We start from the raw sequence: 20,351 nt of genomic DNA, 5'->3' as shown, positions 1-20,351 counted from the left end.
AATAAAATACTTTTTAAAAAATAAATACTCATTTCTATTAAAAAAAAAAAAAAAAGAATGAAACACACCCAGCTGGTGTGGTTCAATGGTTGAGCATCGACCTATGAACCAGGAGGTCTCAGTTCCATTCAAGGTCTGGGCACATGCCTTGGTTTCTGGCTCAGTCCCCAGTGGGGGACGTGCAAGAGGCAGCCAATTCTCTCTCACTGATGTTTCTATCTATCTCTCCCTCTCCCTTCCTCTCTGAAACCAATAAAAACATTTTAAAAAATATTGTCAAAACCGACAAACATAAATATGCTTTTAAAAAAAATAATGAATAAAGGGAACTGTCATGCATTACCAAAGGAATATAAATCGGTACAACCCTTTTGTTAAATAATTTGGCAATATAGGTGCACTCTCCCTATAGGGAGCACACCCACACCATCCCTTCCCCCTCTTCTTTCCTCACTTCTTCACCCACAGGCACTCATCTCCTAAACTCTAAGGGTCCCCAGGAGACTTGCAACCAGGGGAGCAATGCACAGGGGCAGCTCATCCCAGACTAACCCCCTGAACCTATCTCCAAAGCCCCCTTCTCTGACTTCCCAGTGAGCTAAGGCAGCCCAGCCTAGGCTCTCCTGTCACTTCACTTATGCTAAGCCTTTCCTTCTTTTACTGTCCCCAGCTTTAATAAACATACCCTCATAGATAAGAGATCAATCAAAGGACTTGTATGCATGCATATAAGCATAACCAATGGATGCAAAACTCTGGGGGGTGGGGGCATTTATGGGAGGGGGGTGTGGGGAGGGCAATGGTAAGATATGTACACATATAATACCTTAATAAAAAAATTGAAAAAAAAAAAAGAAACATACCCTCATAGTCTAAATAAAGAAAAAAGAAAAAACCAATTTGGCAATGTCTAATAAGATTGAACATGCACATACTTTAAAGTCAGCAATTTTGCTCCACGATGCATACTAGAAGTTACTGCATATGTGCAACAGAAGACCTACAAGAATGTTACTAGCAGCACTGCTAAAAAATAGTCCCTCCAAAAAACCTAACAGGAAAAAACATTAATAAATTTGATAGAGCCAAACAATGGAATATTCTGTAGCAATAAAAAAAAAAAGAAAAGAAAGAAAATTAAAACTACAGCCTGGCTGGGGTGGCTCAGTGGTTGAGCATCAACCCATGAACCAGAAGGTCATGGTTCAATTCCCAGACAGGGTACATGCCTTGGTTTCGGGCTCAACCCCATTGGGGAACATGCAGGAGGCAGCCAATTGATGATTCTCTCTCATCATTGATATTTCTATCTCTCTCTCCCTTCCTCTCTAAAATCAATTGTTTAAAAAATTATAAAAACCAAAAACTACAGCTACATATAATAAACTCCATATGGTGTGATTTCTTCTAAGCAACACTTCTCAAATATTGTGTATGTACAAAATACCTGGTAATCTTGTTAAATGCAGATTCTGATTCTGTAGGTCAGGAATGGAGCATGAAATTCTGCATTTCCAACGACCTCTCTGCTGGTGCACAGGCTACACTCTGAGTGGGAAGGACGCATATTTAGAGACGCATGTATAATGAGAAAACTATTTTTCTTTCTTTTAAACAAAAGATTCTGGAGAACAGGTACCTTCACCTCTGGTTGGGAGAGTAGGTAGATGAAATGGTCCAGGTGACATTTTCTTAAACTGGCTGTTGGGTTTATAAGTATTCATTATACTTTATAACTTACATATAAAACATATATTATTTTTCATAGATCAAATATTACACCTTAAATGACAATGAAGAGCGTACAAAAAATAACAAAACAAAAAAATGAATAGGGAAGAAGCTAGGTGGCGTCAAAGGCTTGAGCAAATGAGGTTAATCGGGCAGCACTACACTCAGAAACAAATTACAGATATAACTAGCTGAAACAGAGTTAACTTCGTCAACTCAAGCCGAAGTGACCACATATCCACCGTCAAGCAAATTAGTTTGCGTCCATACTGCAGGCTCCGGGCTTGTACCTACTATCCAACTTTCTCAAACTTGCCGTGTTTTATGAATCAAGTAGCACTCCTGCCAACAGTGCAGATTTCCAATTGGCTGCCCGTACAGGAAGCGGCCAGAGAATCTGTATTTCAGAGGTTCGCTGCAGCCCAGCCCCCTTAGCACAGAAAAATCGCTCCTCCCGCCGGATGAAGAGCCTGGCTCTGGCGATCGGTGGGGACTTCCAGGTCAGCCCACAGGCCGGCAGACTCCGGGAGGCCCTCTACAAAGTGGAATGAACCCAACCACGCAAATGCCATCTTCCCTCTTCCGCCCAACTCACGCGTTTAGCTCTTATAGGGGAGACTCCCTAGGGAGTTCCTAAAAGGCAGACATCTAAGGAGAGGAACGATGACGGCATCACAGGATTGGTTCCTAACAGTTTAACACTGCCCCGCCCCCACACCCGCCCCGCCCCGCCCCCAGCCTCTTGAGTGGCGCGAGAGAAACGCGAGATACTTCGTGGGGGCGTGGCCCCACTCCCACCAATGGAAATTGGGGACATGATAGTGAGCCTGTTTTTCATTGGCCCAGTTGCGAGGGCAAGCCGGGTCTTCCCGCGCCAAGGCGGAAGTCGCACGGAAGCCGGAACTCACTCTCTTCCTGGGGGCCTAGGGAGCTGGCATCCGGCATCATGGTGAGGAAGCTTAAGTTCCACGAGCAGAAGCTGTTGAAACAGGTGGACTTCCTGAACTGGGAGGTCACTGACCAAAACCTGCACGAACTGCGCGTGTTGCGGCGCTATCGGCTGCAGCGGCGCGAGGACTACACGCGCTACAATCAGTTGAGCCGGTCTGTGCGCGAGCTGGCGCGGCGCCTGCGCGACCTGCCTGAGCGCGACCCGTTCCGCGTCCGCGCCACGGCGGCGCTGCTGGACAAGCTGTATGCCCTTGGCCTGGTGCCCACGCGCAGCTCGCTCGAACTCTGCGACTTCGTCACGGCCTCGTCCTTCTGCCGCCGCCGCCTGCCCACCGTGCTCCTCAAGCTGCGCATGGCACAGCACCTCCAGGCCGCCGTGGCCTTCGTGGAGCAGGGCCACGTTCGCGTGGGCCCCGACGTGGTCACCGACCCCGCCTTTCTTGTCACGCGCAGCATGGAGGACTTCGTCACCTGGGTTGACTCGTCCAAGATCAAACGGCACGTGCTGGAGTACAATGAGGAGCGCGATGACTTCGACCTGGAAGCCTAGCTGTCTTTCCTCCCCACGCCCTCACCAGTGCCGCATCTTCAAGATTGGAAGCTGAGACCGGATGCAGGAGATTCTGTGGATGCGCTTTCCCAAGAGTGGGTCAACCGATGGTCGGTTCTTAAGAACTTGGCTCCGTAGCTGCAGGCCACGCTTACAACCAAAGGGTACGCCCCTGTTATCTGAAAATTTTCTTAGCCCTGGGACTATTGGTAATTAAATGACTGCCTTGAAACAATGGGAAGCGGTTTTGTGCTACGCTAGGAATTGTTAGATTCTTGTACCTTTAATATTGTAGTGTGGCCCTAACCGGTTTGGCTCAGTGGATGGAGCGTCGGCCTGTGGACTGAAAGGTCCCAGGTTCGATTCCAGTCAAGGGCATGTACCTTGGTTGCGGGCACATCCCCAGTAGGGGGTGTGCAGGAGGCAGCTGATCGATGTTTCTCTCTCATCGATGTTTCTGACTCTCTATCCCTCTCCCTTCCTCTCTGTAAAAAACCAATAAAATATATTTCTTTAATATTGTAGTGTGAAAGCAAGAACTTTGCGCCCACTCCCGTTTTCCCCTTATTATCTCATAGCAGGACCGTTAATTTAACTCGAATTCTTGCTCCTGGTGATTAACTTGTGTACAACCATGGAGAATTTGGTTTTAAGTTTTCATAAAATGGGGTGAGAGTTTAGTGTTTAAAGGAATGCTTTTTTTAATGCCAATAAATAATTCAACTGCTTAGTGCAAAATTTTGCCTGTCTGGTTTTCTCACATAGGGTCATATCTGTAGGTCTTCTTTGCTCAAGAACCCTTCCTTTCTAACAGAACGTTCATCCCAACAGTAGAACAAAGTAAAAAACTTACAGGAGCTTGGACTAAGGCCATAAAACAACTTACATGCCTTGGCCCAGCCTCAGCCCAAGCCATGCTCTCTCAATAGAAGTAACTTCCACACAAGTTACTTGCTTCTAATTCTTGATGGTGGGTTTCATCTTGCTGACTTCAGGTTTCTAAAACACAACACACAAGACTTATTAGTGCTTTTTTGAGTCAAATAGAAAGGAACTGAAGTATATTGAAGTCATTTTCAAATGCACACTACATAGATGCCTTATAAATTAAAGATATCACAGAACTTCTATTGTAAGTTATCAAAATATTGGTGTACAGTCTATCCTAGCATAGAGTAGCTTGCCCAAGCTGCTGCATAATGACCTTAATATTACTAGCAAGAGCCCAGCAGGTGTGGCTCAGTGGTGGAGTGTCAACCCATGAACCAGGAGGTCACAGTTCTATTCCCGGTCAGGGACCATGCCCAGGTTGCAGGCTCCAATCCCAGTAGGGGGCGTGCAGGAGGCAGCTGATATGCTTCTCATCATTGAAGTTTCTATTTCTCCCTCTCGCTCTCTCTGAAATAAATTTTAAAAATATATTTTTTAAAATGACTAGCAAGAAAAAAAACACCTACAAGAATAAGGTTTAAGGCTAAATCGATTCCATGTCATAATTATTCTCCATGCTAATATTACCAGAACGATCTCCATGATATAGGCAATAATGACAACTGCATCTACATTTTTTGAATCTAGGTGTGCTCTCCCTCCCAGGAGCACACCTGAGCCTTTCCCTTCCCCCTCTCCTTCCCTGACAGGCATGCATCACCTAAACTCTAAGGGACCCCACAAGACTTGCAACCAGGGGAGCAATGGGCAGTAGTAGCAGCAGCTCATCCCGGGCTCACCTCCAGAACCTGTTTCCAAGGTCCTCTTCTCTGACTTTGCGGTGAGCTGACAGCAGCCCAGCCTAGCCTCATTTCTTTCCTATAACATTTCTGGAGAGCAAAGAAGCACTGCCGAGGCTTTCTCCTATTGCTTCTGTCCTAAGCCCTTCCTGTTTCACTGTCCCCAGCTTTAATAAACATACTCTCAGAATGATAATAAATTTTTTTCCTGAATCTTGATTCAGTTTCGTTTTCTCCCCTGTGGGTCTTTTTGAAAGAAACTGAGTGCAGTATCTAATAACTTGTAACATCCTTTTTTTTTTTTTTTAATATATTTTATTGATTTTTTACAGAGAGGAAGGGAGAGGGATAGAAAGTTAGAAACACCGATGAGAGAGAAACATCGATCAGCTGCCTCCTGCACACCCCCCACTGGGGATGTGCCCGCAACCAAGGTACATGCCCTTGACCGGAATCGAACCTGGGACCCTTGAGTCCGCAGGCCAACGCTCTATCCACTGAGCCAAACCGGCCAGGGCTGTAACATCCTTTTTTTCTGAGCAGTTGCCAATGTCCTCACTCCACATCTATTGAGAGAGCATGGCTTGGGCTGAGGCTGGGCCAAGGCATGTAAGTTTTTTCATGACCTTAGTCCAAGCCCCTGTAAGTTTTTTACTTTGTCCTACTGTTGGGATGAACATTCTGTTAGAAAGGAAGGGTATTTGGTACTAGGTTGAGAGTTAAGTTACCAAGGTTCTTCGCTAGTACATCTGAGACAGCTTGAGTGCCAGCTGAATCTTCACGGGGCAGCTGAGAAGACTCCAGGGTCAAGGTTGGGTTAAACTTCTTTGGTGAGTCCCTTGGAAATCTAGTCACAGCCCGAAATTCCTCCTAGATCCCCCTCAAAGGGTTTGAGCAAAAGGTGATACTCAAAACTCTCAAATTGCTACAAAGTAGCCTGGAAAGAACTGTATAGCCTCCCAGAAATGGGGAGAAAATCCCAAATGCCAACAAAACATGGTGAAAGAAAGAGCTAACCTCAGGATGTGTCAGGGTTTAGAGAGAGACCCTGAATTTGAATTTTCAAGCCAGCAGAGAAGCAGCAGCACTAGGCAATGTCGTATGAATGTTTGAGCAAGGAGCAGGCATTGAGCTACCAAGGCTTGACTAACACTCACTGATGCCTTCTTGTGCTAAGCTGCCATTTGCTCTTCCCAACAACCCCTAAGGCAGGTGGTGCTATGCATACCTTTTCAGTTTGGGAGACAGAATTGGGACTAGAACTTATCCAAGGCTGGCATTCAAGTCACATTCACTCATGTGAAAACAAGGGACATGTTCTTTTCATGCTAATTGACTGCCACACCCTCAAAGATGGCGGCACCCAGTCCCCTCATCCCTGCCAGGGCAGCAGGCGCACGGCATGGCCAGGCCCATCCCCAGGTGAGTCCAGCTGCTCTGTGTGCCTGCCTCCGGAGTCCCCAGTCCCCTCAGCGCCCCAGTCACCCAGGGCTGGCCTGAGGCACAGGCAAGCCTTGGATGACAGCTGCCCAGCCGATGCCCAAGGTGCAGGCAAGCAGCCGATGGTGGCTGCCCAGCAGCCCAGGGCCGCCTGAGGCTCAGGTAACTTTGGTTGCCCCTCACTAAGCCCTCAGGGCTTCTCCACCTTCCCCTGCTCCTGAGAGGTGATCGGGGCAGCAGCCGCTGCTCTCACCTACTGACGGCGCTGGCCCCAATTGCTCCACACTGGCAGTGTGTGCGAGTGGCAGCGGCGAGAGTGGGGCTGCTAGCAGAGAGGGGACCAGGGGCCAGGGCTGGAGGGGCCAGGCAGGGGTGCGGAGGATGGGCCAAGACCTGTCCTTCTGCCCACCACAGTCTTACGGCCCACAGTTCCTTTCAAGATACACGAATTCGTGCACTGGGCCCCTAGTCTATAATAATAAAAGCATAATATGCTCATTAGACCAGACAGCCAAACGACCTTCTGGATGTCCTTCTGAATGAAGCTGGGGCTGTGAGGGCCGAGGCGGCTGCCGCGGCTGCGAGGACCAAGCCCCTTGCACGAATTTTGTGCATCGGGCCTCTAGTATAGGATAAAAGCCTAAGGAGACTGCAGCGGAGTGGCAGCAAGCCTACTGAGTGGCGGCGGCAGCAGGAGCAGCAGGTGGCATTGGACTACCAGTTTCGGCCTGATCCCCGCAGGCCACACCAAGGGACCCCACTGGTGCACAAATCCATGCACTGGGCCTCTAGTAAACCAGACAGCCAGACAGTCTGCAACAGGCTCTTTAATTGTTCTTCTATAAACACACCATTTGCTTTTAATAACTGTTTAAGTAACAAAGAAATCTGTTACTCAGTGGACACCTGCTGTCCTATTGTGAAACCTTAGCTGAAAAACATACCCTCAAACTTGGAAATTCCAAGCCGGCTCCAATGACTTACTGTGCAGTTACTTTTTGTTTTCTTACTCTTCGTTTCCACTGTGTCTTTTTTTTTTTTTTTTTTTTTTAATATATTTTATTGATTTTTTACAGAGAGGAAGGGAAAGGGATAGAGAGCTAGAAACATCAATGAGAGAGAAACATCGACCAGCTGCCTCCTGCACACCCCCCACGGGGGATGTGCCCGCAACCAATGTACATGCCCTTGACCGGAATCGAACCCGGGACCTTTCAGTCCGCAGACCGACGCTCTATCCACTGAGCCAAACCGGTTTCGGCTCCACTGTGTCTTGTTGCATTCCTTGGTCCTCACATGGGGTACCACTTTGCTGGGGCTGACCAGCAGACCCTGAGCGATGGATGAACGATTACTCTGACACGGGATTGCTGTGAAAGAGAGGGCTAAGGGACTGCATGGCTAAAGGAACCAGACAGCCTTGATCGCCTGCCTCTTCAGGCTTTTATTGTAACAGGAGTTTGAAATAAAGTTTATCTTTTAGATACAATCAGTAGGGTAAGTAATCTTGGGAGGACACATGTGTCTGCAATGTCCTAAGCAAGGACACCTAAAGATTAAGCATAATGATTCTGGTAAACACCTGAGGGTCCGCACGTACACAGACTTGTTTGGAAAGGTCAAGGAACAATTATGGGCAGACGCCTTTAGCCAAACTCCCCTAAGTAGGAATTCTGATAAACAGGGTGGGCTGCTTTCAGCCCACTCCTTTTTTCGGATTTTTCTCCTTACAAACTTTCCAACCAAGTCACCTGTGCTCCCCCACAGAGCCAAACTGATGACAATTGCTGGGAAGCAAGATCTCAAACACTCCTGAGAATGAGATTAGACATGTGACTACCCACTCTCACCTTTCCAGTTAGGAATTTATGATCAGATCACTCTGAGAGGTTACTCTCTCTGAATGGACTTCTCAGTGTTATTACAAACCCCTTTTTCCATCCATAACTGTAAACTCAGAAGTGATATTGCTGGATCATATAGTAATTTTATGTTTGTTTAAGGAACCATAATAATACTGTTTTCCATAGTGGCTGAACCATTTTATATTTCCACCAACAATGCCTGAAGGTTCCAATGTCTGCACATCCTCACCAACATTTGTTATTTTATGTTATTTTTTAAAAATATTTTTATTGATTTCAGAGAGGAAGGAAGAAGGGGAGATAGAAACATCAATGATAAAGAGAGAATCATTGATTGGCTGCCTCTTGCATGCCCCACACCAGGTATCAGCCCGCAACCCAGGCATATGCCCTGACTGGGAATCAAACAGTGTCCTCCTGGCTCATAGGTCAATGCTCAACCACTGAGTCACACCAACCAAGCGAATCATAGTTCTTTATATGTCCTGGATATTAGTCCTTTGGCAGATATTTGATTTGCAAATATTATCTTCCATTCTGTAAGTTGTGTATACACTCTTGATAATGTCCTTTGATGTACAAGAGTCTTTAATTTGATGAAGCTCAATTTATCTATTTTAATTTTGTTACCTGTGCTTTTTTGTTGTTGTATCTGTCCAGGGAAGAGATATACAAACCTGCAGAGATATTTTCATAAGAGTTTATTTGAGCCAAACTGACCACATATGCAGGAAGCAAGATTTCAAAAGCTCCTGAGAATAATACTTTGCATCTTCTTTTTATGCATTTGAAATTAAGGAGGGTATGTAAGGAAGATTGGAGAAAGCAAGGCTCAGTGGATAGAGCATCGGCCTGTGGACTCAAGGGTCCCAGGTACGATTCCGGTCAAGGGCATGTACCTTGGTTGCGGGCACATCCCCAGTAGGGAGTGTGCAGGAGGCAGCTGATCAATGTTTCTCTCTCTCATTGATGTTTCTAACCCTCTATCCTTCTCCCTTCCTCTCTGTAAAAAATCAATAAAATATATATTTTTTTAAAAAGCAAGGCTGGGATTGGATTACAGGATAGTTAACAAGATTATGTGCTCTTGAGGGAACACACTCCCTCTTCAAAGGATATACTTCTGTCATTTCTCTTTTTTTAAAAAATACTTTTATTGATTTCAAAGAAGGGAGAGAGAGAGATAGAAACATCAATGATGAGGATAATCATTGATTGGCTGCCTCCTGCACGCCCCACACTGGGGATTGAGCCTGCAAACCCAGGCATGTGCCCTTGACTGGAATCGAACCCAGGACCCTTCAGTCCACAGGTCCATGCTCTATCCTCTGAGCCAAACCTGCTAGGGCTACTTCTATCATTTCAAAGGTGTGTTAGCCTAAATGCATAAGGACAAATGACAGGGCTAGTTAAAAACCTTTCATAAGGAAGTTATAGTCCTGGAGCAAGACTACCCACAATGACCTGCCCTGTTGGGAATTTGTGATCAGATTACCTATGAGGTTACTTTCCATAGAACCCCCTTTTTTTTAATCCATACCTTGGACTCAAATGTGCCAACTTTGTATATTTTCTTTCTGTAGGATAGCAATATCTATTTTCTAGGTCAAATATTTAGCAAATTCAAATATTTGGCTCAAAAGTTGTGTGACGGGAAAGTTACCTAACCTCTCTGAGCTTTAGTTTCTACTTGTGTTATTTGCAGATTAAATGAGATAATGTATGTGAGGCAGTGTCTGGTCAATGTAGACATTCAATAAATAGTATTTCTATTTGTTGTTGTTGTTTTTTAAATACATTTTTATTGATTACAGAGAGGAAGGGAGAGGGAGAGACAGAGAGAAACACTATGGATTGGTTGCCTCCCGCATGCCCCCCACCAGGGCCAGGAGCCTGCAACCGTAGGTGCCCTTGACGGGAATGATCCAAGGACCCTTCAGTCTGCAGGCCCATGCTCTATCCACTGGGCAAAACCGGCCAAGGCATGAATGTGCTTTCTTAAATCAGAACGGAACAATCAGTTAACAGAGCATGATTCATATTTCTTGTAACTACTGCTAGTCCCCACTATCCTATTTCTGCCCCTAACACTTGGTTCTTGACGCTTACTACTTAAGAGGCATCAGCCTTCCTCGGCGCCCGCCACGGAGTAGGAAAGGGAGCCTCCCAGTTGGAGCAAACCCGGTGGAAGGAGGTCGGGTTCCAGCGTGGCTCCCTCAAGCGGGAGAGGGTGTGAAGAGGGCAGGGAGCCACTCAGGGACCGCGGAGAGGGAAGGGTTGTGGGAGCGCCCAGCGCGCTCGCCGCGGGTCTGAAGCGGGACCCAGGCCTGGAGGGCCCAGAACGCCGGCACCGAGCGGGGCGCCTCCTGGGAGCGCGAGGAGCCCACGGGCGGTGCTGGAGCGCAGCCAGGCCCTCCAGAAAGAGCCCCAGCTGACCGGAAGACACCAGCCCCGGGAGCGGAAGTAGCGCTGCGCGGAGACCCGCCCCCGGAAGGGCCGGAATCTCGGGACGCTGGGGCGAGTGGGCGGTGCGGGCTCTGGGGCGAGAGGCTCTTCCGCCGCCATTGATTGGCTGGCCCCTGCCTGTGGCGGCAGCGGTGGCGGCGCCGCGTGGCCGGGCCTGGTGAGTCCTGGGTTCGAGCCTTAGCTCTAACTGCTCCTCGGTGCCGGCTCTGATCCCCGACCGGCTCCAATCCCGGCCGCCCGAGGGCGCCCCGCAGGGGCGGAGCCAGCGAGGCCCTCCCCCTGGGCGCGCTTCCGCTCCTCTGGTCCCTGGTCTGGCCCAGACCCTCAGGGACTTTTGGGGGAGGAGGGGTCTCTGGAGACCTGAACGGCCCCACCCGGAGGGGAAGGGGCTGTGGCGGGGAGAGCGGCCGCCTGGAGTCGATAGGAGCTCGGTGAGAGACTCTCCGAAGGCCTCGAACCCTTCGGGTTGGGGCTGCGCACCTGAGGCCGCGGAGGATGAGGATGAGGACGAGGAGGAGAGGCGGGAGGCGCGCGAGGGCCGGGAGCGCGGGCGCGGGTGCGGGTGCGGGTGCCGGGTGGGTCGGACATTTGGGAGTGAGTGGGCGCAGACGCAGCTGGAGCAGGAAGCCCCCCATGCTGAGGTGAGAACCCTTCAGGACTGCACCCATGGAGGAATGGGCTCAAAGAGCGGGAGGCAGCCAGGCACAGTGTAGAGAGCCTCCCCAGTACCCAAAGCTGCGATTACGATTTTTTTGTGCTTCTCAGAAGAGCAGAAACCCACAGATTGTATTATAGAAGTGCTCAGACTTACACAAAAGCACAGAAAGTAGCTCGCCACTACGGATTCCAAGTACTCATCACCCATCCTCAACCGCAAATGGCCACCCTGGTGGCATTATCTGTGTTAAGACAAGCCTCAAATCAAGTATTGCTATGTTAATCTTAAGTAAAAAAAGAGTTCCTTTCCTGTACGTTTTGCAAGATGAAAAAGAGTTCTGTAAATTGATTGAACAACAATGTGAATGTACTAAACACTGCTGAATTGTGTACTTAAAATGGTTTAAGATGGTAACTTGAGTTTGTTTTTTTAAAATATATTTTATTGATTTTTTACAGAGAGGAAGGGAGAGCGATAGAGAGTTAGAAACATCGATGAGAGAGAAACATAGATCAGCCGCCTCCTGCACACCTCCTACTGGGGCTGTGCCTGCAACCAAGGTATATGCCCTTGACCAGAATCGAACCTGGGACCTTTCTGTCCGGAGGCCGATGCTCTCTATCCACTGAGCCAAACCGGTTTCGGCTAATCACAATTTTTGAAAGTTCCTTTCAAATTAAAAAATCTAATGCTGTAAATTTTAAAAAATCGGACCTCAAGTGTGCAATGGAAAGTAACTCATTGCCAAGTAGAGGCCCATGAAGGAATGAGCCTGTTGGTTTTGGTGCTCAGAGCAGTGGGACCTGCACTGAGGTGAACTTGAAGCACTGTGGTGCCCACTGGAACTAAACATCTCTCAGATGTTTCCCTTTTCTTCTGAGGCACACCTTTAACCTTTGGGTAAGCTCCTGTTACACTTCATACCTTTATTCACAGAAGAGTGAAGTGTGAATTCACCTCCTTCTCTCCACTTTAATTCTTTAAGGCCTACCTGGGTAGTCTTTCTCCAGTATGACATCTACTCTCTGTTCTCCCAAAGGTACCACATGTCAGTCCTTCACATTTCTAAAGCACATGGTATTAGCTGGTAGACAGCCTTCCACATTCTAGCTATTATTTTTATTTTTTATTTTTTTTAGCTATCATTTTTTAAGTGAGTCCTAAGTACGGTAGGTAGTTCTGAAAACTTCCTTTGGCCCACTCCAACAAAACAAACTATAAAATGAGAAAGTAACTGCTAGATTTGAGTTTTTGGCAGGGGCCCCAGAACCCATATTTTTCCTGGAGCTAAATTTTCTTAATGTGGGTTGGCATTTATTAGAGAATTAAACAACCAATTGGATAAAATTTGCATCAGAAACTTATATTAGCCCTAACGGGTTTGGCTCAGTGGGTAGAGCATCGGCCTGCGGACTCAAGGGTCCCAGGTTCGATTCCGGTCAAGGGCATGTACCTTGGTTGCGGGCACATCCCCAGTAGGAGGTGTGCAGGAGGCAGCTGGTAGATGTTTCTCTCTCATCGATGTTTCTAACTCTCTATCCCTCTCCCTTCCTCTCTGTAAAAAATCAATAACATATATTTTAAAAAAAGAAAGTTATATTAGTTAATGAGTAATGACTATTTAGAGCTATTCAGGAAAAAGTTAGGTACTTGATCACATCACTGGTTATCAATGATGGTAAGAAGGAATTAATGGCAGGACCCCTGGTAATGGGTGGCAAAGAGCAAAAGTTAGATTGATTCACAAGGTGAGATTGCTTAGTGACTAACGTTTAAGTTTATATCTATACACTCAGAGCTATCAGAAGGATCATTATTAAAATACCTGCAGGAAATATCGTAATTGCTCATCTGTAACTCTTTTACCTTTAACTTTCATTTTTTCCATGGGAACCATTATGATTTTGGATTAAGTAAGTTTTTTTTAGCAATGTAGATACCATGTTATAACTGCCTGTATACAGGAGGTAATATAAAATGAATGAACCATCTTATATTTTCCTTTATAGGGAAAATGGAAGAACTGAGTCAAGCTCTGGCTAGTAGCTTTTCTGTGTCTCAAGATCTGAATAGCACTGCTGCCCCTCACCCCCGCCTGTCCCAGTACAAGTCCAAGTACAGTTCCTTGGAGCAGAGTGAGCGGCGTCAGCAGTTACTGGAACGGCAGAAATTGTAAGAGATGCTTTGACTCCCTGGCTTTTTCCTCCAAGCTGGGCATCGTGAACAGTTCAGAAAGCTCTAGGCTCACCGCTACAGAATCCTCTTCAAAGCAGACCCTTTGTAGGCTGATCATCTTATCCACAAGGTTGGGAGGAATAAATCCTGGCAGAGGTCGATGTCCTTTACATCCACAGCTTAGAAAAAAGATGAGGAAGTTTGAAAGTAAAAGTTCAGTTATTTGGTTAAATTTTTCTTTTCTTTTTTTTCCTGTTAGCAGTACTGAGCTTTGTAATTTATGGACTTGTGAAAGTCACGCCCAGACTTCCACTCCACACATTCCCTGTGTAGCTTCTCCCACATTCTGAATCCTGGCCTTGGTGTGGTCTTCCTGTCTGCCTACAGCCCAGATGTTTCTGTAGAGACCTTGGGAGCTCCAGACAAATAATCCCACAGGGAACCTGAGGAAATGTCTTCCATACACATAATTCTCAGTGCCAAGATGAGCATACAGGAAAAGAGAGCAGATAGGAATGTTTGAGGCTATGCTTCTCTGAAGGCAAGGCCTGTCCTTGTATTCTCAGGGCAACATGGGTCTCTTCTGGGTAATCAAGTAAGGAATTGAAAATCAAGAGGAGCTATTAACAGCTGCACAGTTTCTGTACCATCTGCATTTTGCCCAGTGTTGCATCACTGCATGTATTTAGCAGAAATGGTTCTCTGTGGCCTCTGGGTTGCTTGCAGATTACCTTCTCAGATTATCCCATGCCCCCTCTTAAACAAACAACAACAAAAAACATGCTATAATTTATATATTTTGAATTTTGAACTATGAATACATGTAATGAATGTATTACCCATTGCAAAATAATTGGTGAACAGTCTTCCTCCTAATTCTTTCCCCTAGCTATTCAATTTATCTCTCATATCATTAGTTTCTTATGTATCCTTTCAAAGATATTCTCTGCAAAATGAGCAAGTGTGTGATGACCTTTTTTTTTAAAATCCTCACCTGAGGATATGTGTTTTTTTTTTAAATTACTGATTTTAGAGAGAGAAAGAGAGGGAAACATCTGTGTAAGGAGAAACATCGACTGGTATATTCCCTGACCAGAAATTGAATCCATACCCTTTTGGTGACTAGAGCTACCTGGCCTGGTGACCTTTTTTTTAGGTAACAAATACAGTAAGTATACTGTTCTGAACATTTAGCTAACAGTGTTTTTTTGCAGAAATTCTATATCAGTTAAGTTCCAGGTATTCCATTAATGGACAGTTCATGATATAATAATCGAAGCAGTTCCCTGCTGATGGGCATATGGGTAACTTCCTCTTTTTTAAAAATATATTTTTTATTGTTGATAGTATTAAAGATATCTCCCACCTCTCTTTAATATATATATATATATATATATATATATATATATATATATATGTTGATTTCAGAGAAGAAGGGTGAGAGAGACAAACATCAATGATGAGAATTATCAATTGGCTGCCTCCTGCATGCTCCCTACTGAGGATCGAGCCTGCAACCCTGACCAGGAATTGAACCATGATCCTGGTTCATAGGTCGATGCTCAACCACTAAACAACACCGGCTGGGCAGGTTGTTTTTTGTGTTTTTTTTTTAGTTCTCTTGTGCTTAAAACAATGCTTGGGAAATAACTAAAGAAATGCATCCTTTTGTACATCTACAAACACACCAGCTCTTTCTTATCTATATACTAGAGGCCCAGTGCATGGATTTGTGCACATTGAAAGGAAATTGATTAGAAGAAATATTTTAATACCGCTATTTAAGCTTTCTCTATAATAGAAGTGTCAACCAGATTCACAATCAACAATGACAGATCAAAACACATGCATGTGATTGGCGCCAGCGAGAGCTTTATATATATAGATAAACTTGCTTAATTAGACCTGCTTTCTGATGTAGCTAAACTTTTTCTAGCACAGTGAAGCACCCCGACTTCTCCTTCAGGTAACTGTCAGCAACACAGCAGTAAATATTAACACGAAGCAGGTTATTATTGTAGATCACGCAGGGAGAACAAAGGGTAAAATATTTAACTGCAGCAGTGTTTGACTATGTTCTGCACAGTGAGAAAACCTGAAGTCATTTTCAAGTTCCACCATTTCTTTTCAGTCAGGTCAAGTTTCTAAACTTTCTAAGTCTCTGTTTTCTTGCTAATGAAAAGAAAATAGGATTCTACTGAGTCTCCTGTCTACCTACTCCAGGACTTCTGTAAGGATCAAATGAGATGAGGCACATGAAAACGCTTCACAGACATTTGGTTAAAGTGTGAAATGTTTCCACCTGGCTATAAAGCGAGTCGTGTTCCTGGGCTGAGGAAACTCCAAGGAGGCTAGTCGCTAGGGAGAGGAAGCCAGGCCTTGCTATGTGACATGATTACCTGGCACCCACAGCGACCATTTCCGGGCTGGGCTGTGCTGGGCTGGGCTGTGCTGTGCTGTGCTGTGCTGTGCGCCGCATTCTTTGCCATGGGGTCTCGACAACATCGGCTGTGATTTGGTGGGCTGTCACTCCAGGGTGGTGGCGGGGCCTGTGTCCCACTTGGGGGAAGCCGAGTGTTGATTTGTTGGTGCCAGGTCCATAGTGCCGTTTCTTTTTAAATGGCCAGTGCGTGTTATGGCAGCTCCTGCATTGAGATAGATATAAAAGGCTAAGTGATTGTCTGACCAGTAGCTATGATGCACACTGACCACCAGGGGGCAGGAGCTGCTGAGCTGTGGTGACTTGGCGGCAGTTCTCAGGTGACGCACCCTAGACCAGAAAGGAGGAAGCCCTGGGTGCATCACCAGAGAACTGCCCTCTCACACTCCCGCACCCCTAGGGGGATGTTGGAGAGCTGGTTGCGGCCTGATCTCCGCAGGCCAGGCTGAGGGACCCCACCTGCCGGAGGGACCTCACTCTCTCTGCAGATACCCTTCGAGCCATGGCACCACCCCAGGTGTGTCCAGACTGTCTCACCTAGTCCCGCCCTGCCGGCCACCTTCTAATTAATTTTCCTTCAATGTGCATAAACAGGGCACTAGTCTTGAAATAAAAGACCATTGTGTTTGCATATGCCTGGGTTTTGGTCTCGATCACCAGTGTGGGGCGTTCAGGAGGCAGCCGATCAATGATTCTCATCATTGATGTTTCTTTTTATTTTTTTAAATCGGTAAAAATCATCCTACATAATAAAATGGTAATATGTAAATTACCATCACTCCGCTACGCCCACGATTGGGCCAGCAGGAGGCGCAGGGGGCGGGACTCAGGGTGGCCGGGGTAGCTGATTGGGCCAGCAGGACGCTGAGCTCGCGGCGCCAGTGGCGCCGCGAGCTCAGCGTCTGTACCATGGCTGCCGGAGGCTTTCGGAAGGCCTGGGGCACCGGCGGACAGCCGGCCAGGTCCCCCGCGATCAAAGGCCAAAGCGGGGGGACCTGGCCGCCTGTCTGCTCCGGCGCAAGGCCTTTCGAAAGCCTCCGCAGCGCCGGAGGCTTTCGGAAGGCCTGGGGCACCGGCGGACAGCCCGCTGGTGCACCAGGTGCATGATTAAATCATGCACTGGGCCTCTAGTTTATTATAAAACCATTTAAACTTCCCATAAAAGATCCAAGTTTGCAATAATTTGAACGGCACAGAATTAAGAACCATTGCCCCACACCCTTCCTCAACCCCATTTTCATGGCACAAACAAAACTAGATGGAAACCTTAGCCTCCTGACCTCCAGGCCAGCATTCCTTCCACAAGCAATGCCATCCTTCCTGAGGTCAGCCACAAGCAGGCCCGGGCTTAAACAGGGCGCCCCGAGGCCCACGCAGAACTTTGCAGCCGTCTGGCCCTAGTTCTGGCTGGATTTCCGTGGATCCAAAGCTGCATAGCCGTCCTCATAATCAGGGACGCCACCGCGCACCGGCCAAGGGCTCTCTGATGATGAAGAGCATGACTCTGCATCTTGAGACCTTATTCATCAGGATTAAAACACCGAAGCACCTCTCGTATGCGGTCAGCCTTTGGGCCCTCGGGCCAAACAGCATCGGTACCATCCACAATTCGATGTAAACGACCTCTGGGAAAGGGTAGTCTTCTAATAACGTCAGGACTTGGTCACAACGAAGCCTTGTGAGCCAGTCCCAGTGCTGCAGGGAGGGACATCCCGCCAGAGGTGCGCCTATTGATGTTTCTCTCTCTCTCTCTCTCTCTCTCTCTCTCTCTCTCGCTCTCTCTCTCGCTCTCGTGCTCTCGCTCTCTCTTTTTCCCTCCCCCTTCCTCTCTGAAATCAATAAAAAAATATTTTTTTAAAAGAGGAAGATAACGATAGAGGGAAATAAATAAGTTATTGAATTGTAAATTAAATGATTGTTTTTGAAAACTAGACACAGGAGTTGGAGAAAGGCCTAGCTGCTCCTCGTAAAACAGTTTAAAGCAGAGAGCCCTAGAAGCTGTCCTTTTAAAATCCTCACTGCTGCTTATGCCTTTTCTTTCTCTAGCAAGCGGCTGGATTATGTGAATCATGCCAGAAGACTGGCTGAAGATGACTGGACAGGGATGGAGAGTGAGGAGGAAGAGAAGAAATGTGATGAAGAAATGGACATTGACACTGGCAAGAAGTTACCAAAACGCTATGCTAATCAAGTGAGTATTCCAGAGATTCGGCCCAGCTAGTCCCACTCCCTTTACTATGCATTCAGCCCCCACTGAAATAAATGTTGCCATAAAGAGAGGAGGAGGAGGCAGGAAAAGGAATGGAAACTGCAAAGAAAATGCTGATGTTCAGGAAGTTTACAGATACAGAGAAGAGATGAAGAGTGCCCTGTGCCGAGCAGGGATCACTGATGGATACTGTGAATAGTGAGTTTGGAAACCCTTACCCCAGGCTCACTACTGATACACTAATGGACTCCATGCACTTGTCACTTCTTTAATAGTCATTGCATAGCTGTTGTGGATCGGACCTGCCCAGCCCAGCACTGCCCCACCACCTCCCAGATTGGTAATCCTTCCCAAGCAGAGGACTAAGATGGCAGCTTCTAGGGCTTTCTGCTTTAAACTGTTTTATGAGGAGCAGCTAGGCCTTTCTCCAATTCCTGTCTAGTTTTCAAAAACAATCATTTAATTTACAATTCAATAACTTATTTATTTCATGGATCTTCACATTCAGGTGGTAGGAAATGGGAAGTGTAGCTGCCCTTGAATATAAGGAGCCTGCATAGCCACCCAAGCCACCCAGTTGGGCTATGAGGGGCTGAGACAATGAAATAACAGATCACTGTACAAACTTAACTAATTGCCCTGTTGGTTCCAGACAGGAAACCAATGTGGCTTGTGGCACCATAGGGGGAACAGGCATGGAGACTGTCCAGTGCTCTAGGCAGTCCAGGTATTCCAGAAGGCAGGGTATGGGTCCTACCCTGCTATTGTATACTTCTTTCCATAGCCTGTGTGTCTTGTCATCTCAGAATCTTTTCCCACCTTTAGAATATGGTTCCTGGGTGCACATACTCCCATCTTTCTTCTCTGCCCCAAATACAGCCCAAATAATATCCTCTATGACAGTACTGTTCAGCAAGCATTGTTGAAGGCCCTGTGCTATGCTGGGGGAAGGTAGACATGGGTCAGAAATAACCCCTATACTCTTGGAATAACTGTAGAATATGTTTTTGCTGTAAGAAAGTGAGATTAACTTCCAATAGGCTAGGAGGCAGGGTTGTGAAATTGAGAAAAAATTAGTCAACAAGGAGCCAGCTTTGAAACATGGATAGGACATTGATAGGCAGAGGTGCAGGGCATACCAGGCAGCAGGAACAGGCTAAGCAAGAGTCCAGAGGTGGGAGAGGGGTATATGGTATGTTCAGGAGTGGTGAGAATGGGGCAGCATAGGGTGAGAGGAAGGAATATGGTAGAAATATGTGCATGGGTATTGATTGTGTTTTAGATTGTGGGAACCACTGAAAATTTTTGAGCCAGGGACAGAGCTGGGACTTTTTGTGAAGACACCCACATCAATGTGTCGAAGGGTCTGGAAGAGAAAGACTAGGGTAGGGAGCTTAGGTTTGCTAAAACAGCCTGATGATAGGCAATGAAGATGGGAAGGAAATGAGGTCATGAGTATGAGAAATGTCAAAATGTTGCCATGAAGAATGGACAGAATTTAGCAGTGGATTGGATAGAAGGGTCACTATGAGAAGTGATTAATGTTTTAAACTCTGAGGTCACATAGACCTGACCTCAAAGCCAGGCTGTTTGTTGACCTTGAGCAAGTTACTTAACCACTCTTAAGTCTCTCAGGTTTCTTATCTGTAAAATGGGGAGTAGTGAGCCGACCAGGTAAGGAGCAGCGAGCAGGCGGACGGTAAGGAGTTAGGGGTCCTGGACTGCAAGAGGGCGCAGGCTGGGCTGAGGGGACCCCCACACACACCACACCCTCCAGTGCACAAAGTTCATGCACCAGGCCTCTAGTTGAGAGATAATTCACCTACCATATAATTCACACATTTATAATGTACTAGAGGCCTGGTGCACAAAATTCATGTTCAGGGTTGTGTGTCCCTCAGCCCAGCCTGCACCCTCTCCAATCTGAGACATCCCTCTCACAATTCAGGACTGCTGGCTCGCAACCGCTCGCCTGCCTGCCTGCCTCATTGCCCCTAGCTGCTTCTGCCTGCCAGCCTCATCGCCCCCTAACCACTCCCCTGCCAGCCTGATCAACACCTAATTGCTCCCCTGCCAGCCTGATTGCCCCTAACTGCCCTCCCCTGCCGGTCTGGTCACCCCTAACTGCCCCCCACC

The 20,351-nt window shown here is 46.9% G+C and overlaps 2 protein-coding genes across 5 annotated transcripts in view; both read left to right on the top strand.

Moving 5' to 3' along the window:
* Nucleotides 1–2,628: 2,628 nt before the first annotated feature.
* On the top strand, nt 2,629–3,232 carry IMP3 (IMP U3 small nucleolar ribonucleoprotein 3; the record flags this gene model as incomplete). The annotated part of the gene is made up of 1 exon (XM_079769235.1): nt 2,629–3,232. Exon 1 carries the CDS (start codon nt 2,678–2,680, stop codon nt 3,230–3,232), a length of 555 nt encoding a protein of 184 aa, XP_079625361.1. The 5' UTR covers nt 2,629–2,677.
* A 31-nt stretch (nt 3,233–3,263) lies between these two features.
* Nucleotides 3,264–20,351, top strand: part of SNUPN (snurportin 1) — a 40,892-nt gene continuing 23,804 nt past the window's right edge. For 2 of the 4 annotated variants that reach the window (XM_079769232.1, XM_079769231.1), the window contains exons 1-3: nt 3,264–3,396; nt 13,401–13,563; nt 18,053–18,197. In XM_079769232.1, coding sequence (XP_079625358.1) covers nt 3,294–3,396; nt 13,401–13,563; nt 18,053–18,197 — 411 coding nt within the window. In that variant the 5' untranslated portion in view covers nt 3,264–3,293. Of the gene's footprint in view, nt 3,397–10,760; nt 10,891–10,911; nt 11,165–13,400; nt 13,564–18,052; nt 18,198–20,351 lie in introns of those variants that run through there. The other 2 variants (XM_079769233.1, XM_079769234.1) reach the window with 2 other exon arrangements.

This window comes from Cnephaeus nilssonii (genome assembly GCF_951640355.1).
Source record: "Cnephaeus nilssonii genome assembly, chromosome: 4".
Taxonomy (NCBI): domain Eukaryota; kingdom Metazoa; phylum Chordata; class Mammalia; order Chiroptera; family Vespertilionidae; genus Cnephaeus; species Cnephaeus nilssonii.
Note: the sequence above shows the minus strand (reverse complement) of the source record. Positions and strands in the feature narration are given on the sequence as shown.